The sequence below is a fragment of the Eucyclogobius newberryi genome, unplaced genomic scaffold, assembly GCF_026437365.1.
Source record: "Eucyclogobius newberryi isolate DKJ021-1_F unplaced genomic scaffold, fEucNew1.0.hap1 SCAF_8, whole genome shotgun sequence".
Lineage (NCBI taxonomy): Eukaryota > Metazoa > Chordata > Actinopteri > Gobiiformes > Gobiidae > Eucyclogobius > Eucyclogobius newberryi.
Genome location: NW_027316500.1, coordinates 36,510,731 through 36,529,913, shown reverse-complemented (window position 1 = coordinate 36,529,913; position 19,183 = coordinate 36,510,731). Strand labels below are relative to the sequence as shown.

General features: G+C 52.6%; 3 protein-coding genes across 3 annotated transcripts in view; 1 reads left to right on the top strand and 2 right to left on the bottom strand.

Moving 5' to 3' along the window:
- LOC140350835 (cystatin-F-like) overlaps window positions 1-19,183 on the bottom strand; it is a gene marked incomplete at its 3' end in the record, with an annotated part of 240,847 nt that overhangs the window by 195,993 nt on the left and 25,671 nt on the right. The window lies entirely within an intron of this gene.
- LOC140350916 (uncharacterized) overlaps window positions 1-19,183 on the top strand; it is a 131,011-nt gene that overhangs the window by 96,612 nt on the left and 15,216 nt on the right. The window lies entirely within an intron of this gene.
- dlk2 (delta-like 2 homolog (Drosophila)) lies at window positions 1,570-16,816 on the bottom strand. The gene is made up of 5 exons (XM_072437277.1): window positions 16,192-16,816; window positions 10,033-10,090; window positions 9,601-9,731; window positions 3,093-3,234; window positions 1,570-2,426 (listed from the first exon to the last, which is right to left on the bottom strand). Exons 1-5 carry the CDS (start codon window positions 16,268-16,270, stop codon window positions 1,865-1,867), a joined length of 972 nt encoding a protein of 323 aa, XP_072293378.1. The 5' UTR covers window positions 16,271-16,816; the 3' UTR covers window positions 1,570-1,864.

Below are 19,183 nucleotides of genomic sequence, written 5' to 3'. Positions count from 1 at the left end.
ACAGAGACAGGAGCAGAGACGGAGACAGGAGCAGAGACAGACACAGGAGCAGAGACAGGAGCAGAGACAGAGACAGGAGCAGAGACAGGAGCAGAGACAGAGACCGGAGCAGAGACAGGAGCAGAGACAGAGACCGGAGCAGAGACAGGAGCAGAGACAGAGACAGGAGCAGAGACAGGAGCAGAGACAGAGACAGGAGCAGAGACAGAGACAGGAGCAGAGACAGGAGCAGAGACAGAGACAGGAGCAGAGACAGAGACAGGAGCAGAGACAGGAGCAGAGACAGAGACAGGAGCAGAGACAGAGACAGGAGCAGAGACAGGAGCAGAGACAGAGACAGGAGCAGAGACAGAGACAGGAGCAGAGACAGGAGCAGAGACAGAGACAGGAGCAGAGACAGTTTGATTACTACTTAAATGAATAATAGAGGATTTTTAGAGGGACTGTTTGTCCCTTTTTTTTTAATTTTTCTCTCCAAGTGGCCGCCTCCCATCACAGCCCCGCCTCCACAGCCCCGCCTCCCATCACAGCCCCGCCTCCCATCACAGCCCCGCCTCCCATCACAGCCCCGCCTCCACAGCCCCGCCTCCCATCACAGCCCCGCCTCCACAGCCCCGCCTCCACAGCCCCGCCTCCACAGCCCCGCCTCCCATCACAGCCCCGCCTCCACAGCCCCGCCTCCACAGCCCCGCCTCCACAGCCCCGCCTCCACAGCCCCGCCTCCCATCACAGCCCCGCCTCCACAGCCCCGCCTCCACAGCCCCGCCTCCACAGCCCCGCCTCCACAGCCCCGCCTCCACAGCCCCGCCTCCACAGCCCCGCCTCCACAGCCCCGCCTCCACAGCCCCGCCTCCCATCACAGCCCCGCCTCCACAGCCCCGCCTCCACAGCCCCGCCTCCACAGCCCCGCCTCCACAGCCCCGCCTCCCATCACAGCCCCGCCTCCACAGCCCCGCCTCCACAGCCCCGCCTCCCATCACAGCCCCGCCTCCACAGCCCCGCCTCCACAGCCCCGCCTCCCATCACAGCCCCGCCTCCCATCACAGCCCCGCCTCCCATCACAGCCCCGCCTCCACAGCCCCGCCTCCCATCACAGCCCCGCCTCCCATCACAGCCCCGCCTCCACAGCCCCGCCTCCCATCACAGCCCCGCCTCCCATCACAGCCCCGCCTCCACAGCCCCGCCTCCACAGCCCCGCCTCCACAGCCCCGCCTCCCATCACAGCCCCGCCTCCACAGCCCCGCCTCCACAGCCCCGCCTCCACAGCCCCGCCTCCACAGCCCCGCCTCCACAGCCCCGCCTCCACAGCCCCGCCTCCACAGCCCCGCCTCCCATCACAGCCCCGCCTCCACAGCCCCGCCTCCACAGCCCCGCCTCCCATCACAGCCCCGCCTCCACAGCCCCGCCTCCACAGCCCCGCCTCCACAGCCCCGCCTCCCATCACAGCCCCGCCTCCACAGCCCCGCCTCCACAGCCCCGCCTCCACAGCCCCGCCTCCACAGCCCCGCCTCCACAGCCCCGCCTCCCATCACAGCCCCGCCTCCACAGCCCCGCCTCCACAGCCCCGCCTCCACACGTGTGTCTGTTCATTAGCTCGATCTCATCATGTCTCGTCTCAGATTGTCGTCTTTTCTGAGCTGGAGTCTTTCTCTGTGTCATGTTTGTCCTGTAACTGAAGGAACTCTCTAAACACACACCGTCATATCAACCACACATGTGTAACCATGGAAACGTGCTGCTATGGGAACCAGGCTGTAGGTGTGCAGCAGCACGCAGGGAATGATTGACATGTGGGAAAACTACTGTCCACCAGAAAATGAGACTCTGATTGAGCGCCAAAAATCCTCTATTAGTCCTTTAAGTTTTAGACCTTCTCTGTCCTGAGACTCCGCCCCCAACGTGGCCAGTAGGGGGCGAGGCCAAAGTGTGCATGCAGCACAAGCGTTGCCGTTAGCAAAACCAGGGCGAGTGTGGCAGCGGCGAGCGTCACCACAGCGATCACTTGTGTATGTGACAGAGAGGGGGCGGAGCCGTGCTCGCTCAGCGTCACTCGCAGCATACGCCCACTGTGATTAGACGGGGCGACGTCGGGCCGGGTCAGGCAGGCGGGGCCGGCGTAACCGTGGCGACAGAGGCAGCGGTATGCATTAGCCAGGTCCAGACAGCGCCCCCCGTTGGCGCAGGGCCGACTGGCGCACTCGTCCACGTTCACGGAGCAGAACCTGCCGCTGAAGCCCGGCGCACATGAGCACGTGAAGCGGTTCACGCCATCAGAACACGTGGCGCCATTAGCACACGGCGACAGCACGCAGTCGTCTATGTCCACCTCACAGCGAGCGCCCGAGAAGCCGGCGAGACAACGGCACGAGAATGAGGCGGCGAAGCCAAAGTGGTCCTCGCACTGACCGCCGTTTAGACACGCCCACCTGAGGAAGTATTATTATATTATTACTATAGAACATGAGCGTCCTTTAGACACGCCCACCTGAGGAAGTATTATTATATTATTACTATAGAACATGAGCGTCCTTTAGACACGCCCACCTGAGGAAGTATTATTATATTATTACTATAGAACGTGAGCGTCCTTTAGACACGCCCACCTGAGGAAGTATTATTATATTATTACTATAGAACATGAGCGTCCTTTAGACACGCCCACCTGAGGAAGTATTATTATATTATTACTATAGAACATGAGCGTCCTTTAGACACGCCCACCTGAGGAAGTATTATTATATTATTACTATAGAACGTGAGCGTCCTTTAGACACGCCCACCTGAGGAAGTATTATTATATTATTACTATAGAACGTGAGCGTCCTTTAGACACGCCCACCTGAGGAAGTATTATTATATTATTACTATAGAACGTGAGCGTCCTTTAGACACGCCCACCTGAGGAAGTATTATTATATTATTACTATAGAACGTGAGCGTCCTTTAGACACGCCCACCTGAGGAAGTATTATTATATTATTACTATAGAACATGAGCGCTAATGTTATGAAAATGAAATAGATGTGTTCAGACACAAACTAAACAAAAGGTGTATAAAACTCTTAAAACACTCAAACGTGAGGGGGCGGTACCTGTGCTGGTGACACGGCCCCGCCCTCAGCTGGCAGCGGTTGCCGTGGTAACCCTCAGCGCAGAGACAGGTGATGTCACCACTGTCCTCCATCACACAAGTGCCACCGTGCAAACAGGGGGCGCTGTGGCATGCGCGCAGGTCTGGGAATGGAGACAGGGTCAGTAACCATGCCAATACAGTGACCACGCCCACACAGTAACCATGCCAATACAGTGACCACGCCCACACAGTAACCATGCCAATACAGTGACCACGCCCACACAGTAACCATGCCAATACAGTGACCACGCCCACACAGTAACCATGCCAATACAGTGACCACGCCCACACAGTAACCATGCCAATACAGTGACCACGCCCACACAGTAACCATGCCAACACAGTGACCACGCCTACACAAAGGAAGCTGTCACTTTGTTTCCCATAGCTGAACTGACTTCAGAGGAAAGGAACACACATGTTCAGCTAAACAAAGCTAGCGTAGCACGTTAGCGTAGCACGTTAGCAAAGCTGTCAAGAGCCACAATCTGATATTTCCAGGTCATAAAGCGTCTGACATGATCCAAAGCCAAAGACAAAGAGAGGTTCAAACACCACGCCCCTCACACCCTAGATTTAGCCACGCCCCTCACATACACTAGCTTTAGCCACGCCCCTCACATACACTAGCTTTAGCCATGCCCTTCACACACACTAGCTTTAGACACGCCCTCACATACACTGGCTTTAGCCACGCCCCTCACACACACTAGCTTTAGCCCCGCCCCTCACACACGCTAGCTTTAGCCACGCCCCTCACACACTAGCTTTAGCCGCGCCCCTCACACACTAGCTTTAGCTACGCCCCTCACACACGCTAGCTTTAGCCACACCCTCACACACGCTAGCTTTAGCCACGCCCCTCACACACGCTAGCTTTAGCCACGCCCTTCACACACGCTAGCTTTAGCCACGCCCTTCACACACGCTAGCTTTGGCCACGCCCCTCACACACGCTAGCTTTAGCCATGCCCTTCACACACGCTAGCTTTAGCCACGCCCCTCACACATGCTAACTTTAGCCACGCCCCCACACACGCTAGCTTTAGGCACGCCCTTTAACCATGCCCCTCACACACGCTAGCTTTAGCCACGCCCCTCACACGCTCTAGCTTTAGCCACGCCCCTCACACGCGCTAGCTTTAGCCACGCCCCTCACACACACTAGCTTTAGCCACGCCCCTCACACACACTAGCTTTAGCCACGCCCCTCACACACACTAGCTTTAGCCACGCCACTCACACACACTAGCTTTAGCCACGCCCCTCACACACACACTAGCTTTAGCCACGCCCCTCACACACACTAGCTTTAGCCGCGCCCCTCACATACACTGGCTTTAGCCACGCCCCTCACACACACTAGCTTTAGCCCCGCCCCTCACACACGCTAGCTTTAGCCACGCCCCTCACACACTAGCTTTAGCCGCGCCCCTCACACACTAGCTTTAGCTACGCCCCTCACACACGCTAGCTTTAGCCACACCCTCACACACGCTAGCTTTAGCCACGCCCCTCACACACACTAGCTTTAGCCACGCCACTCACACACACTAGCTTTAGCCACGCCCCTCACACACACACTAGCTTTAGCCACGCCCCTCACACACACTAGCTTTAGCCGCGCCCCTCACATACACTGGCTTTAGCCACGCCCCTCACACACACTAGCTTTAGCCCCGCCCCTCACACACGCTAGCTTTAGCCACGCCCCTCACACACTAGCTTTAGCCGCGCCCCTCACACACTAGCTTTAGCTACGCCCCTCACACACGCTAGCTTTAGCCACACCCTCACACACGCTAGCTTTAGCCACGCCCCTCACACACGCTAGCTTTAGCCACGCCCTTCACACACGCTAGCTTTAGCCACGCCCTTCACACACGCTAGCTTTGGCCACGCCCCTCACACACGCTAGCTTTAGCCATGCCCTTCACACACGCTAGCTTTAGCCACGCCCCTCACACATGCTAACTTTAGCCACGCCCCCACACACGCTAGCTTTACCCACGCCCTTTAACCATGCCCCTCACACACGCTAGCTTTAGCCACGCCCCTCACACGCACTAGCTTTAGCCACGCCCCTCACACGCGCTAGCTTTAGCCACGCCCCTCACACACACTAGCTTTAGCCACGCCCCTCACACACACTAGCTTTAGCCACGCCACTCACACACACTAGCTTTAGCCACGCCCCTCACACACACTAGCTTTAGCCACGCCCCTCACACACACTAGCTTTAGCCACGCCACTCACACACACTAGCTTTAGCCACGCCCCTCACACACACTAGCTTTAGCCACGCCCCTCACACACACACTAGCTTTAGCCACGCCCCTCACACACACTAGCTTTAGCCACGCCCCTCACACACACTAGCTTTAGCCACGCCCTCACACACACTAGCTTTAGCCACGCCCCTCACACACACTAGCTTTAGCCACGCCCTCACACACACTAGCTTTAGCCACGCCCTCACACACACTAGCTTTAGCCACGCCCCTCACACACACTAGCTTTAGCCACGCCCCTCACACACACACTAGCTTTAGCCACGCCCCTCACACACACACTAGCTTTAGCCACGCCCTTCACACACGCTAGCTTTGGCCACGCCCCTCACACACGCTAGCTTTAGCCATGCCCTTCACACACGCTAGCTTTAGCCACGCCCCTCACACATGCTAACTTTAGCCACGCCCCCACACACGCTAGCTTTAGGCACGCCCTTTAACCATGCCCCTCACACACGCTAGCTTTAGCCACGCCCCTCACACGCTCTAGCTTTAGCCACGCCCCTCACACGCGCTAGCTTTAGCCACGCCCCTCACACACACTAGCTTTAGCCACGCCCCTCACACACACTAGCTTTAGCCACGCCCCTCACACACACTAGCTTTAGCCACGCCACTCACACACACTAGCTTTAGCCACGCCCCTCACACACACACTAGCTTTAGCCACGCCCCTCACACACACTAGCTTTAGCCGCGCCCCTCACATACACTGGCTTTAGCCACGCCCCTCACACACACTAGCTTTAGCCCCGCCCCTCACACACGCTAGCTTTAGCCACGCCCCTCACACACTAGCTTTAGCCGCGCCCCTCACACACTAGCTTTAGCTACGCCCCTCACACACGCTAGCTTTAGCCACACCCTCACACACGCTAGCTTTAGCCACGCCCCTCACACACACTAGCTTTAGCCACGCCACTCACACACACTAGCTTTAGCCACGCCCCTCACACACACACTAGCTTTAGCCACGCCCCTCACACACACTAGCTTTAGCCGCGCCCCTCACATACACTGGCTTTAGCCACGCCCCTCACACACACTAGCTTTAGCCCCGCCCCTCACACACGCTAGCTTTAGCCACGCCCCTCACACACTAGCTTTAGCCGCGCCCCTCACACACTAGCTTTAGCTACGCCCCTCACACACGCTAGCTTTAGCCACACCCTCACACACGCTAGCTTTAGCCACGCCCCTCACACACGCTAGCTTTAGCCACGCCCTTCACACACGCTAGCTTTAGCCACGCCCTTCACACACGCTAGCTTTGGCCACGCCCCTCACACACGCTAGCTTTAGCCATGCCCTTCACACACGCTAGCTTTAGCCACGCCCCTCACACATGCTAACTTTAGCCACGCCCCCACACACGCTAGCTTTACCCACGCCCTTTAACCATGCCCCTCACACACGCTAGCTTTAGCCACGCCCCTCACACGCACTAGCTTTAGCCACGCCCCTCACACGCGCTAGCTTTAGCCACGCCCCTCACACACACTAGCTTTAGCCACGCCCCTCACACACACTAGCTTTAGCCACGCCACTCACACACACTAGCTTTAGCCACGCCCCTCACACACACTAGCTTTAGCCACGCCCCTCACACACACTAGCTTTAGCCACGCCACTCACACACACTAGCTTTAGCCACGCCCCTCACACACACTAGCTTTAGCCACGCCCCTCACACACACACTAGCTTTAGCCACGCCCCTCACACACACTAGCTTTAGCCACGCCCCTCACACACACTAGCTTTAGCCACGCCCCTCACACACACTAGCTTTAGCCACGCCCTCACACACACTAGCTTTAGCCACGCCCCTCACACACACTAGCTTTAGCCACGCCCTCACACACACTAGCTTTAGCCACGCCCTCACACACACTAGCTTTAGCCACGCCCCTCACACACACTAGCTTTAGCCACGCCCCTCACACACACACTAGCTTTAGCCACGCCCCTCACACACACTAGCTTTAGCCACGCCCCTCACACACACACTAGCTTTAGCCACGCCCCTCACACACACTAGCTTTAGCCACGCCCCTCACACACACTGGAAATACTAAACGATTTTTTGTGACTCGACCTCAGGAGTAAAATGTCATTCAAGCTAATGCTACAAATACTATGTCTACTGACCCTATTAACCCTATTGACTTTTGTCTCTTTTGTCTCAATAGTTAGGGTTAGATTTGTCTCTTTAGTAGGGTTATTGGTTTAGTAGGGTGGGTAGGTTGAGTAGGGTTAGTAGGGTTAGGGTTGGTAGGTTTAGTGGGGTTAGTGGGTTTAGTAGGGTTAGGGTTAGTAGGGTTAGTCGGGTTAGGTTTAGTAGGGTTGGTAAGTTTAGTAGGGTTAGTAGGGTTAGTAGGGTTAGGGTTAATAGGGTTAGTAGGGTTGGTAGGGTTAGTAGGGTTAGTAGGGTTGGTAGGTTTGGTAGGGTTAGTGGGGTTGGTTGGTTTAGTAGGGTTAGTAGGGTTAGTAGGGTTAGGGTTAATAGGGTTAGTAGGGTTGGTAGGTTTAGTAGGGTTAGTAGGGTTGGTAGGTTTGGTAGGGTTAGTAGGGTTGGTAGGGTTAGTGGGGTTGGTGGGTTTAGTAGGGTTAGTAGGGTTGCTAGGTTTAGTAGGGTTGGTAGGTTTGGTAGGGTTAGTAGGGTTGGTAGGTTTGGTAGGGTTAGCGTTGGTAGGGTTAGCGTTGTTAGGGTTAGTAGGGTTAGCGTTGGTAGGGTTAGTAGAGGCTGCTTCCTGCTTCTGAAGAGTGCAGACACTTTCCTGCTCGCTCCGCTTGCTATCGCTGCTTTCCTTATTTATTTTGATTTTTCATCAGTTTTTGTCTTCCAAACATTTTTGCTTTAGACTTTTTCAAGTAAACCAAGGATTTTAAGAACATTTTTTCAGTTTTAACGACGTATCTGACGCCAGCGACATGTCCGGGAGAAGAAGGGAGAAAACTGTGAACGCTGTCGGAAATATCAACAAGAAATGAATGAGCTGAAAACACGGATATTTGTTTTGGAATCTGAAAAAGTTCTTCACGATACCATTCCTGTGTCAACCGACGGTAAGAAGAGCACACTTTTTACAAGAAAAACTACTACTTTCAACCTAAACCGCAGTGACTCTGTGTCGTTTCCAAAACTGTCTAAAAACCAGAAAGACCAGGCTGTTTCTGGAACAAACTTGGAGCAAAGCCTAAACGATACAAAGATAACGTGAAGTCGCCTAAAATACAGCATTTTACCAATTTCAGAGACGGAATTAAATGAACAAAGGAAAAATGTAATATGTGACGTAGCCAAAATACAGCGAGGAGGATCTGTGCCAAGAGCCAAGGTCATACAGACTGTTCTGATCGGAGACGGGGCGATAAGTCACGTGACACATGAAAAGATAAACACACATTCTTTTCCCAGCGCCACAGTAGGCTCAGTAGTGTCAGTAGGGTCAGTAGGTTTAGTAGGGTTAATAGGGTTAGTGGGTTTAGTAGGTTTAGTAGGGTTAGTAGAGTTAGTAGAGTTAGTAGGTTTAGTAGGGTTAGTGGGTTTAATAGGTTTAGTAGGTTTGGTAGGGTTAGTAGGGTCAGTATTGTCAGTAGGGTCAGTGGGGTCAGTAGGTTTAGTAGGTTTAGTAGGGTTAGTGGGTTTAGTAGGTTTAGTGGGTTTAGTAGGGTTAGTAGGTTTAGTAGGTTTAGTGGGTTTAGTAGGGTTAGTAGGTTTAGTAGAGTTAGTAGGTTTAGTAGGGTTAGTAGGTTTAGTAGGGTTAGTGGGTTTAATAGGTTTAGTAGGTTTAGTAGGGTTAGTGGGTTTAGTAGGTTTAGTAGGGTTAGTGGGTTTAATAGGTTTAGTAGGGTTAGTAGGGTTAGTAGAGTTAGTAGGTTTAGTAGGTTTAGTAGGGTTAGTAGGTTTAGTAGGGTTAGTGGGTTTAATAGGTTTAGTAGGTTTAGTAGGGTTAGTAGGTTTAGTAGGGTTAGTGGGTTTAATAGGTTTAGTAGGGTTAGTAGGGTTAGTAGGGTTAGTAGGGTTAGTAGGGTTAGTAGGGTTTAATAGGTTTAGTAGGTTTAGTAGGGTTAGTAGGGTTAGTAGGGTTAGTAGGGTTAGTAGGGTTAGTAGGGTTAGTGTTGCAGATGTTGCAGTTGTGGCCAGACACTCTGACCTCTGACCTCTGACCTTTGGAGCAGAAGCGCCCGCCCCAGCCTTCTTCACACACACACTGCCAGGGCAGCTCACAGGAGCCGTGCACACAGCCGGGCATCAGGGCACAGCGGGCACACAGGGGCCCCTCCCAGCCCGGGTCACACCTGAGGGAGAGAGGAGGAGTCAGGAGGGAGAGAGGAGGAGTCAGGAGGGAGAGAGGAGGAGTCAGGAGGGAGAGAGGGAGAGAGGAGGAGTCAGGAGGGAGAGAGGAGGAGTCAGGAGGGAGAGAGGAGGAGTCAGGAGGGAGAGAGGGAGAGAGGAGGAGTCAGGAGGGAGAGAGGAGGAGGAAATATTAAGTATTAATAAGTATAAGTATTTGGGCCTCAGGACAAAGGAGTTAGGACACAGGAGTTAGGATGTAGGATGTAGGAGTTAGGAAGTAGGAGGTGTAGTTGAGTATCTGACCTGCAGAGGCCGCTGTGGTCACAGCGACTGTTGGTGGAGTTGCAGAGACACTCAGAACCTGAGGAGAGAGAAACACTTTGATTATTGTCCGTAGGGAACATTTGACCTGTCCTTCAATGTGTCCACTGCCTTTGACCTGTCCTTCAATGTGTCCACTGCCTTTGACCTGTCCTTCAATGTGTCCACTGCATTTGACCTGTCCTTCAATGTGTCCACTGCATTTGACCTGTCCTTCAATGTGTCCACTGCATTTGACCTGTCCTTCAATGTGTCCACTGCATTTGACCTGTCCTTCAATGTGTCCACTGCATTTGACCTGTCCTTCAATGTGTCCACTGCATTTGACCTGTCCTTCAATGTGTCCACTGCCTTTGACCTGTCCTTCAATGTGTCCACTGCCTTTGACCTGTCCTTCAATGTGTCCACTGCCTTTGACCTGTCCTTCAATGTGTCCACTGCATTTGACCTGTCCTTCAATGTGTCCACTGCCTTTGACCTGTCCTTCAATGTGTCCACTGCCTTTGACCTGTCCTTCAATGTGTCCACTGCCTTTGACCTGTCCTTCAATGTGTCCACTGCCTTTGACCTGTCCTTCAATGTGTCCACTGCATTTGACCTGTCCTTCAATGTGTCCACTGCCTTTGACCTGTCCTTCAATGTGTCCACTGCCTTTGACCTGTCCTTCAATGTGTCCACTGCCTTTGACCTGTCCTTCAATGTGTCCACTGCATTTGACCTGTCCTTCAATGTGTCCACTGCATTTGACCTGTCCTTCAATGTGTCCACTGCATTTGACCTGTCCTTCAATGTGTCCACTGCATTTGACCTGTCCTTCAATGTGTCCACTGCCTTTGACCTGTCCCTCAATGTGTCCACTGCCTTTGACCTGTCCTTCAATGTGTCCACTGCATTTGACCTGTCCTTCAATGTGTCCACTGCCTTTGACCTGTCCCTCAATGTGTCCACTGCCTTTGACCTGTCCTTCAATGTGTCCACTGCATTTGACCTGTCCTTCAATGTGTCCACTGCCTTTGACCTGTCCTTCAATGTGTCCACTGCCTTTGACCTGTCCTTCAATGTGTCCACTGACTTTGACCTGTCCTTCAATGTGTCCACTGCATTTGACCCGTCCTTCAATGTGTCCACTGCATTTGACCCGTCCTTCAATGTGTCCATTGCATTTGACCCGTCCTTCAATGTGTCCACTGCATTTGACCTGTCCTTCAATGTGTCCACTGCATTTGACCTGTCCTTCAATGTGTCCACTGCCTTTGACCTGTCCTTCAATGTGTCCACTGCATTTGACCCGTCCTTCAATGTGTCCATTGCATTTGACCCGTCCTTCAATGTGTCCACTGCATTTGACCTGTCCTTCAATGTGTCCACTGCATTTGACCTGTCCTTCAATGTGTCCATCGCATTTGACCTGTCCTTCAATGTGTCCACTGCATTTGACCTGTCCTTCAATGTGTCCACTGCATTTGACCTGTCCTTCAATGTGTCCACTGCATTTGACCCGTCCTTCAATGTGTCTACTGCATCCACGTCATCTTATGTCTCATCTCGTCGTCTTGTGTCTCATCCCAACGTCTTGTGTCTCATCCCGTCGTCTTGTGTCTCATCTCATCGTCTTGTGTCTCATCCCGTCGTCTTGCGTTTCATCTCGTCGTCTTGTGTCTAATCCCGTCGTCTTGCGTCTCATCTCGTCGTCTTGTGTCTCATCTCGTCGTCTTGTGCCTCATCTCGTCGTCTTGTGTCTCATCCCGTCGTCTTGCGTCTCATCTCGTCGTCTTGTGTCTCATCCCGTCGTCTTGCGTCTCATCTCGTCGTCTTGTGTCTCATCTCGTCGTCTTGTGTCTCATCTCGTCGTCTTGTGTCTCATCTCGTCGTCTTGTGTCTCATCTCGCCGTCTTGTGTCTAATCTCGTTGTCTTGTGTCTCATCTCGCCGTCTTGTGTCTCATCTGGTCGTCTTGTGTCTCATCTCGTCGTCTTGTGTCTCATCTCGCCGTCTTGTGTCTCATCTCGCCGTCTTGTGTCTCTTCTCGTCGTCTTGTGTCTCATCTCGTCGTCTTGTGTCTCATCTCGCCGTCTTGTGTCTCATCTCGCCGTCTTGTGTCTCTTCTCGTCTTCTTGTGTCTCATCTTGCCGTCTTGTGTCTCATCTCGCCGTCTTGTGTCTCTTCTCGTCGTCTTGTGTCTCATCTCGTCGTCTTATGTCTCTTGTGTCTCATCCCGTCGTCTTGTGTCTCATCTCGTCGTCTTGTGTCTCATCTCGTCGTCTTGTGTCTCATCTCGCCGTCTTGTGTCTCTTCTCGTCTTCTTGTGTCTCATCTTGCCGTCTTGTGTCTCATCCCGTCGTCTTGTGTCTCATCTCGTCGTCTTGTGTCTCATCTCGTCGTCTTGTGTCTCATCTCGCCGTCTTGTGTCTCTTCTCGTCTTCTTGTGTCTCATCTCGCCGTCTTGTGTCTCATCTCGCCGTCTTGTGTCTCATCTCGTCGTCTTGTGTCTCATCTCGTCGTCTTATGTCTCTTGTGTCTCATCCCGTCGTCTTGTGTCTCATCTCGTCGTCTTGTGTCTCATCTCGTCGTCTTGTGTCTCATCTCGTCGTCTTGTGTCTCATCTCGTCGTCTTATGTCTCTTGTGTCTCATCCCGTCGTCTTGTGTCTCATCTCGTCGTCTTGTGTCTCATCTCGTCGTCTTGTGTCTCATCTCGTCGTCTTGTGTCTCATCCCGTCGTCTTGTGTCTCATCTCGTCGTCTTGTGTCTCATCTCGTCGTCTTGTGTCTCATCTCGTCGTCTTATTTCTCTTGTGTCTCATCCCGTCGTCTTGTGTCTCATCTCGTCGTCTTGTGTCTCATCTCGTCGTCTTGTGTCTCATCTCGTCGTCTTGTGTCTCATCTCACCGTCTTGTGTCTCATCTCGTTGTCTTATGTCTCTTGTGTCTCATCCCGTCGTCTTGTGTCTCATCTCGTCGTCTTGTGTCTCATCTCGTCGTCTTGTGTCTCATCTCGTCGTCTTGTGTCTCATCTCGTCGTCTTATGTCTCTTGTGTCTCATCCCGTCGTCTTGTGTCTCATCTCGTCGTCTTGTGTCTCATCTCGTCGTCTTGTGTCTCATCTCGTCGTCTTGTGTCTCATCCCGTCGTCTTGTGTCTCATCTCGTCGTCTTGTGTCTCATCTCGTCGTCTTGTGTCTCATCTCGTCGTCTTATTTCTCTTGTGTCTCATCCCGTCGTCTTGTGTCTCATCTCGTCGTCTTGTGTCTCATCTCGTCGTCTTGTGTCTCATCTCGTCGTCTTGTGTCTCATCTCGTCGTCTTGTGTCTCATCTCACCGTCTTGTGTCTCATCTCGTTGTCTTATGTCTCTTGTGTCTCATCCCGTCGTCTTGTGTCTCATCTCGTCGTCTTGTGTCTCATCTCGTCGTCTTGTGTCTCATCTCGTCGTCTTGTGTCTCATCTCGTCGTCTTGTGTCTCATCTCACCGTCTTGTGTCTCATCTCGTTGTCTTATGGACTACATTAAGAGTCAAGGCCTTAGGGTTCTATCTTTAACACGCGCTGGTCGTGTGGCCACAGGGGCCAGGGCCATGGGGGCGGGGCAAGCAAGGGGGGGCGGGGCAAGGGGGCGCGTGGCGGTCGCGTGTCTCAGCTGTTTGTCTCCAGAGGAACATTATCACTCTGACCTCTGACCTCTGACCCTGACAAAAGAGGCTCTGAACTCAGACTAAAACAAGACTCAAGCAGGTTTATCTAGGGCTTACTTTGGTCTTAGAGTGATATCAGGCCCCGGGGCCTCAGGGGCCTCAGGACAGAAGTGTGTGAGTTTGTGGCCTTGTAGTTTTAAACTTGCAAATCTAAATATACTTCTTTATTGTGTCACTGAGCGCGCTCAGAGCGGCTCTGTTCTGAGCGCGCTCAGTGGCTCCTATTGTTCAGCTGTCACTGACAGCAGCAGCTGCTCGGGACATTCCTCCAGCGTCTCCTGAAGTCCTCACTCTGCTCAGTCTCGTCTCCTACACCAGAGCTCTGGACATTCCTCTGGACACTATCACAGAGACATGTCCACAATCACAGAGACCACTATCACAGAGACATGTCCACTATCACAGAGACATGTCCACAATCACAGAGACCACTATCACAGAGACATGTCCACTATCACAGAGACATGTCCACAATCACAGAGACCACTATCACAGAGACATGTCCACTATCACAGAGACCACTATCACAGAGACATGTCCACTATCACAGAGACCACTATCACAGAGACATGTCCACTATCACAGAGACCACTATCACAGAGACATGTCCACTATCACAGAGACCACTATCACAGAGACATGTCCACTATCACAGAGACATGTCCACTATCACAGAGACATGTCCACTATCACAGAGACCACTATCACAGAGACATGTCCACTATCACAGAGACATGTCCACTATCACAGAGACCACTATCACAGAGACATGTCCACTATCACAGAGACATGTCCACTATCACAGAGACATGTCCACTATCACAGAGACATGTCCACTATCACAGAGACATGTCCACTATCACAGAGACATGTCCACTATCACAGAGACATGTCCACTATCACAGAGACATGTCCACTATCACAGAGACCACTATCACAGAGACATGTCCACTATCACAGAGACATGTCCACTATCACAGAGACATGTCCACTATCACAGAGACATGTCCACTATCACAGAGACATGGACATTATAATGGATTTACATCAGACTCAATTTAAATGTAAAAAAATAACACATTTGTCGGACTTTGGACCAAATGGGAAAGTGTGCAACAGCTCTTCCTCTGCTCTTCCTCTGCTCTTCCTCTGCTCTTCCTCTACTCTTCCTCTTCTCTTCCTCTGCTCTTCCTCTGCTCTTCCTCTACTCTTCCTCTTCTCTTCCTCTGCAATTCCTCTGCTCTTCCTCTGCACTTCCTCTGCACTTCCTCTGCTCTTCCTCTGCTCTTCCTCTACTCTTCCTCTTCTCTTCCTCTTCTCTTCCCCTACACTTACTCTGCACTTCCTCTGCTCTTCCTCTTCTCTTCCTCTTCTCTTCCTCTGTACTTCCTCTGTACTTCCTCTGCACTTCCTCTGCACTTCCTCTGCTCTTCCTCTACGCTTCCTCTTCTCTTCCTCTACTCTTCCTCTTCTCTTCCTCTTCTCTTCCTCTGCACTTCCTCTTCTCTTCCTCTGCTCTTCCTCTTCTCTTCCTCTGCACTTCCTCTGCTCTTCCTCTTCTCTTCCTCTACTCTTCCTCTTCTCTTCCTCTACTCTTCCTCTTCTCTTCCTCTGCACTTTCTCTGCACTTCCTCTTCTCTTCCTCTTCTCTTCCTCTGCTCTTCCTCTGCTCTTCCTCTTCTCTTCCTCTGCACTTCCTCTGCACTTTCTCTGCACTTCCTCTTCTCTTCCTCTGCACTTCCTCTGCTCTTCCTCTTCTCTTCCTCTACTCTTCCTCTTCTCTTCCTCTGCTCTTCCTCTACTCTTCCTCTTCTCTTCCTCTGCACTTTCTCTGCACTTCCTCTTCTCTTCCTCTGCTCTTCCTCTGCTCTTCCTCTGCACTTCCTCTGCTCTTCCTCTACTCTTCCTCTACTCTTCCTCTTCTCTTCCTCTGCTCTTCCTCTACTCTTCCTCTTCTCTTCCTCTGCACTTCCTCTGCACTTTGTCTGCTCTTCCTCTGCACTTCCTCTTCTCTTCCTCTGCTCTTCCTCTGCACTTCCTCTTCTCTTCCTCTGCACTTTCTCTGCACTTCCTCTTCTCTTCCTCTGCTCTTCCTCTGCTCTTCCTCTGCACTTCCTCTGCTCTTCCTCTACTCTTCCTCTACTCTTCCTCTTCTCTTCCTCTGCTCTTCCTCTACTCTTCCTCTTCTCTTCCTCTGCACTTCCTCTGCACTTTGTCTGCTCTTCCTCTGCACTTCCTCTTCTCTTCCTCTGCTCTTCCTCTGCACTTCCTCTACTCTTCCTCTGCACTTTCTCTGCACTTCCTCTGCTCTTCCTCTACTCTTCCTCTTCTCTTCCTCTTCTCTTCCTCTGCACTTCCTCTGCTCTTCCTCTGCTCTTCCTCTGCACTTCCTCTGCTCTTCCTCTACTCTTCCTCTTCTCTTCCCTTCCTCTACATCCTCAGTGTGTTGTGGCTCGTACCTTGTGAGATGCTGGTCCAGATCTGCGTCTGGAAGATGAAGATCAGAAGAAGAGCAAATCCAGCTGCTCCAGAAGACATCACCAAAACCAGTTATAAACCAGGACTAAAGCAGGACTAAACCAGGACTAAAGCAGGACTAAACCAACCAGGACCAAACCAGGACCAAACCAGGACTAAACCAGGACTAAACCAATCAGGACTAAACCAGTTATAAACCAGGACTAAAGCAGGACTAAACCAGGACTAAAGCAGGACTAAAGCAGGACTAAACCAGGACTAAAGCAGGACTAAAGCAGGACTAAACCAGGACTAAAGCAGGACTAAAGCAGGACTAAACCAGGACTAAAGCAGGACTAAAGCAGGACTAAACCAGGACTAAACCAGGTCTAAACCAGGACTAAAGCAGGACTAAAGCAGGACTAAAGCAGGACTAAAGCAGGTCTAAAGCAGGACTAAAGCAGGACTAAACCAGGACTAAACCAGGACTAAAGCAGGACTAAACCAGGACTAAACCAGGACTAAAGCAGGACTAAACCAGGACTAAAGCAGGACTAAACCAGGACTAAAGCAGGACTAAACCAGGACTAAAGCAGGACTAAACCAGGACTAAACCAGGACTAAAGCAGGACTAAACCAGGACTAACACTTCTCGCTGTGACAATAGAGAAACAGATGAACAGAAAATGGGAGGAGTCAACAGGAGCCGACTCGCCCGACCCAGAGAACATTCCACTGAGAGAGAGAGAGACGGGGGCGAAGGAGAGTGAGAAAGAGTCCTATGTCCAGTGTCCTTCGCCCTGTGTCTTACATCCTGTGTCCTTCGTCCTGTGTCCTACATCCTGTGTCCTTCGCCCTGTGTCCTACATCCTATGTCCCTCGCCCTGTGTCCTACATCCTGTGTCCTTCGCCCTGTGTCCTACATCCTGTGTCCTTCGCCCTGTGTCCTACATCCTGTGTCCTTCGCCCTGTGTCCTATGCCCTGTGTCCTGTGTCCTATGTCCAGTGTCCTTCGCCCTGTGTCCTACATCCTGTGTCCTTCGCCCTGTGTCCTACATCCTGTGTCCTTCGCCCTGTGTCCTACGCCCTGTGTCCTACATCCTGTGTCCTACATCCTGTGTCTTGGGGGGTGGGGGTTAGAGAGAGGGGGAGGGCTCTGGAGAAACAGGTGAAAATTAAGTGAGAAAATCTGTTGATTTTATTCAGGACAAAACCAAATCTAAGAATGAAAAAGAATAAGTTGTTTCTCACATTAGTTTGCTGAAAATGGACGAATATTAAAGGGAGCAATTTTCAAGTATTCAAAGGACACATTATGATAAATAGATTTTTTGTGTCTCCTGCTGCCACATACTCTCCAACAGTCTGTCTCCTGCTGCCACATCCTCTCCAACAGTCTGTCTCCTGCTGCCACATCCTCTCCAACAGTCTGCCTCCTGCTGCCACATCCTCTCCAACAGTCTGTCTCCTGCTGCCACATCCTCTCCAACAGTCTGTCTCCTGCTGCCACATCCTCTCCAACAGTCTGCCTCCTGCTGCCACATCCTCTCCAACAGTCTGTCTCCTGCTGCCACATCCTCTCCAACAGTCTGCCTCCTGCTGCCACATCCTCTCCAACAGTCTGTCTCCTGCTGCCACATCCTCTCCAACAGTCTGTCTCCTGCTGCCACATCCTCTCCAACAGTCTGTCTCCTGCTGCCACATCCTCTCCAACAGTCTGCCTCCTGCTGCCTCATCCTCTCCAACAGTCTGTCTCCTGCTGCCACATCCTCTCCAACAGTCTGTCTCCTGCTGCCACATCCTCTCCAACAGTCTGTCTCCTGCTGCCACATCCTCTCCAACAGTCTGTCTCCTGCTGCCACATCCTCTCCAACAGTCTGTCTCCTGCTGCCACATCCTCTCCAACAGTCTGTCTCCTGCTGCCACATCCTCTCCAACAGTCTGCCTCCTGCTGCCACATCCTCTCCAACAGTCTGCCTCCTGCTGCCACATCCTCTCCAACAGTCTGCCTCCTGCTGCCACATCCTCTCCAACAGTCTGTCTCCTGCTGCCACATCCTCTTCAACAGTCTGCCTCCTGCTGCCACATCCTCTCCAACAGTCTGCCTCCTGCTGCCACATCCTCTCCAACAGTCTGTCTCCTGCTGCCACATCCTCTCCAACAGTCTGCCTCCTGCTGCCACATCCTCTCCAACAGTCTGTCTCCTGCTGCCACATCCTCTCCAACAGTCTGTCTCCTGCTGCCACATCCTCTCCAACAGTCTGTCTCCTGCTGCCACATCCTCTCCAACAGTCTGCCTCCTGCTGCCTCATCCTCTCCAACAGTCTGTCTCCTGCTGCCACATCCTCTCCAACAGTCTGTCTCCTGCTGCCACATCCTCTTCAACAGTCTGTCTCCTGCTGCCACATCCTCTCCAACAGTCTGTCTCCTGCTGCCACATCCTCTTCAACAGTCTGTCTCCTGCTGCCACATCCTCTCCAACAGTCTGCCTCCTGCTGCCACATCCTCTCCAACAGTCTGCCTCCTGCTGCCACATCCTCTCCAACAGTCTGCCTCCTGCTGCCACATCCTCTCCAACAGTCTGTCTCCTGCTGCCACACCCTCTCCAACAGTCTGCCTCCTGCTGCCACATCCTCTCCAACAGTCTGCCTCCTGCTGCCACATCCTCTCCAACAGTCTGCCTCCTGCTGCCACATCCTCTCCAACAGTCTGCCTCCTGCTGCCACATCCTCTCCAACAGTCTGTCTCCTGCTGCCACATCCTCTCCAACAGTCTGCCTCCTGCTGCCACATCCTCTCCAACAGTCTGCCTCCTGCTGCCACATCCTCTCCAACAGTCTGTCTCCTGCCGCCACATCCTCTCCAACAGTCTGCCTCCTGCTGCCACATCCTCTCCAACAGTCTGCCTCCTGCTGCCACATCCTCTCCAACAGTCTGTCTCCTGCTGCCACATCCTCTCCAACAGTCTGCCTCCTGCTGCCACATCCTCTCCAAC

What these genes read in the sequence shown, in the direction of transcription:
- dlk2 (XM_072437277.1), bottom strand. Translation starts at nt 16,270, where the DNA reads ATGTCTTCTGGAGCAGCTGGATTTGCTCTTCTTCTGATCTTCATCTTC. An exon ending in CTGGACCAGCATCTCACAAG is followed by an intron (nt 10,091 to 16,191) that starts GTACGAGCCACA and finishes CTCTCTCCTCAG; the next exon opens with GTTCTGAGTGTCTCTGCAAC. An exon ending in CGGGCGCTTCTGCTCCAAAG is followed by an intron (nt 3,235 to 9,600) that starts GTCAGAGGTCAG and finishes CTCCATTCCCAG; the next exon opens with ACCTGCGCGCATGCCACAGC.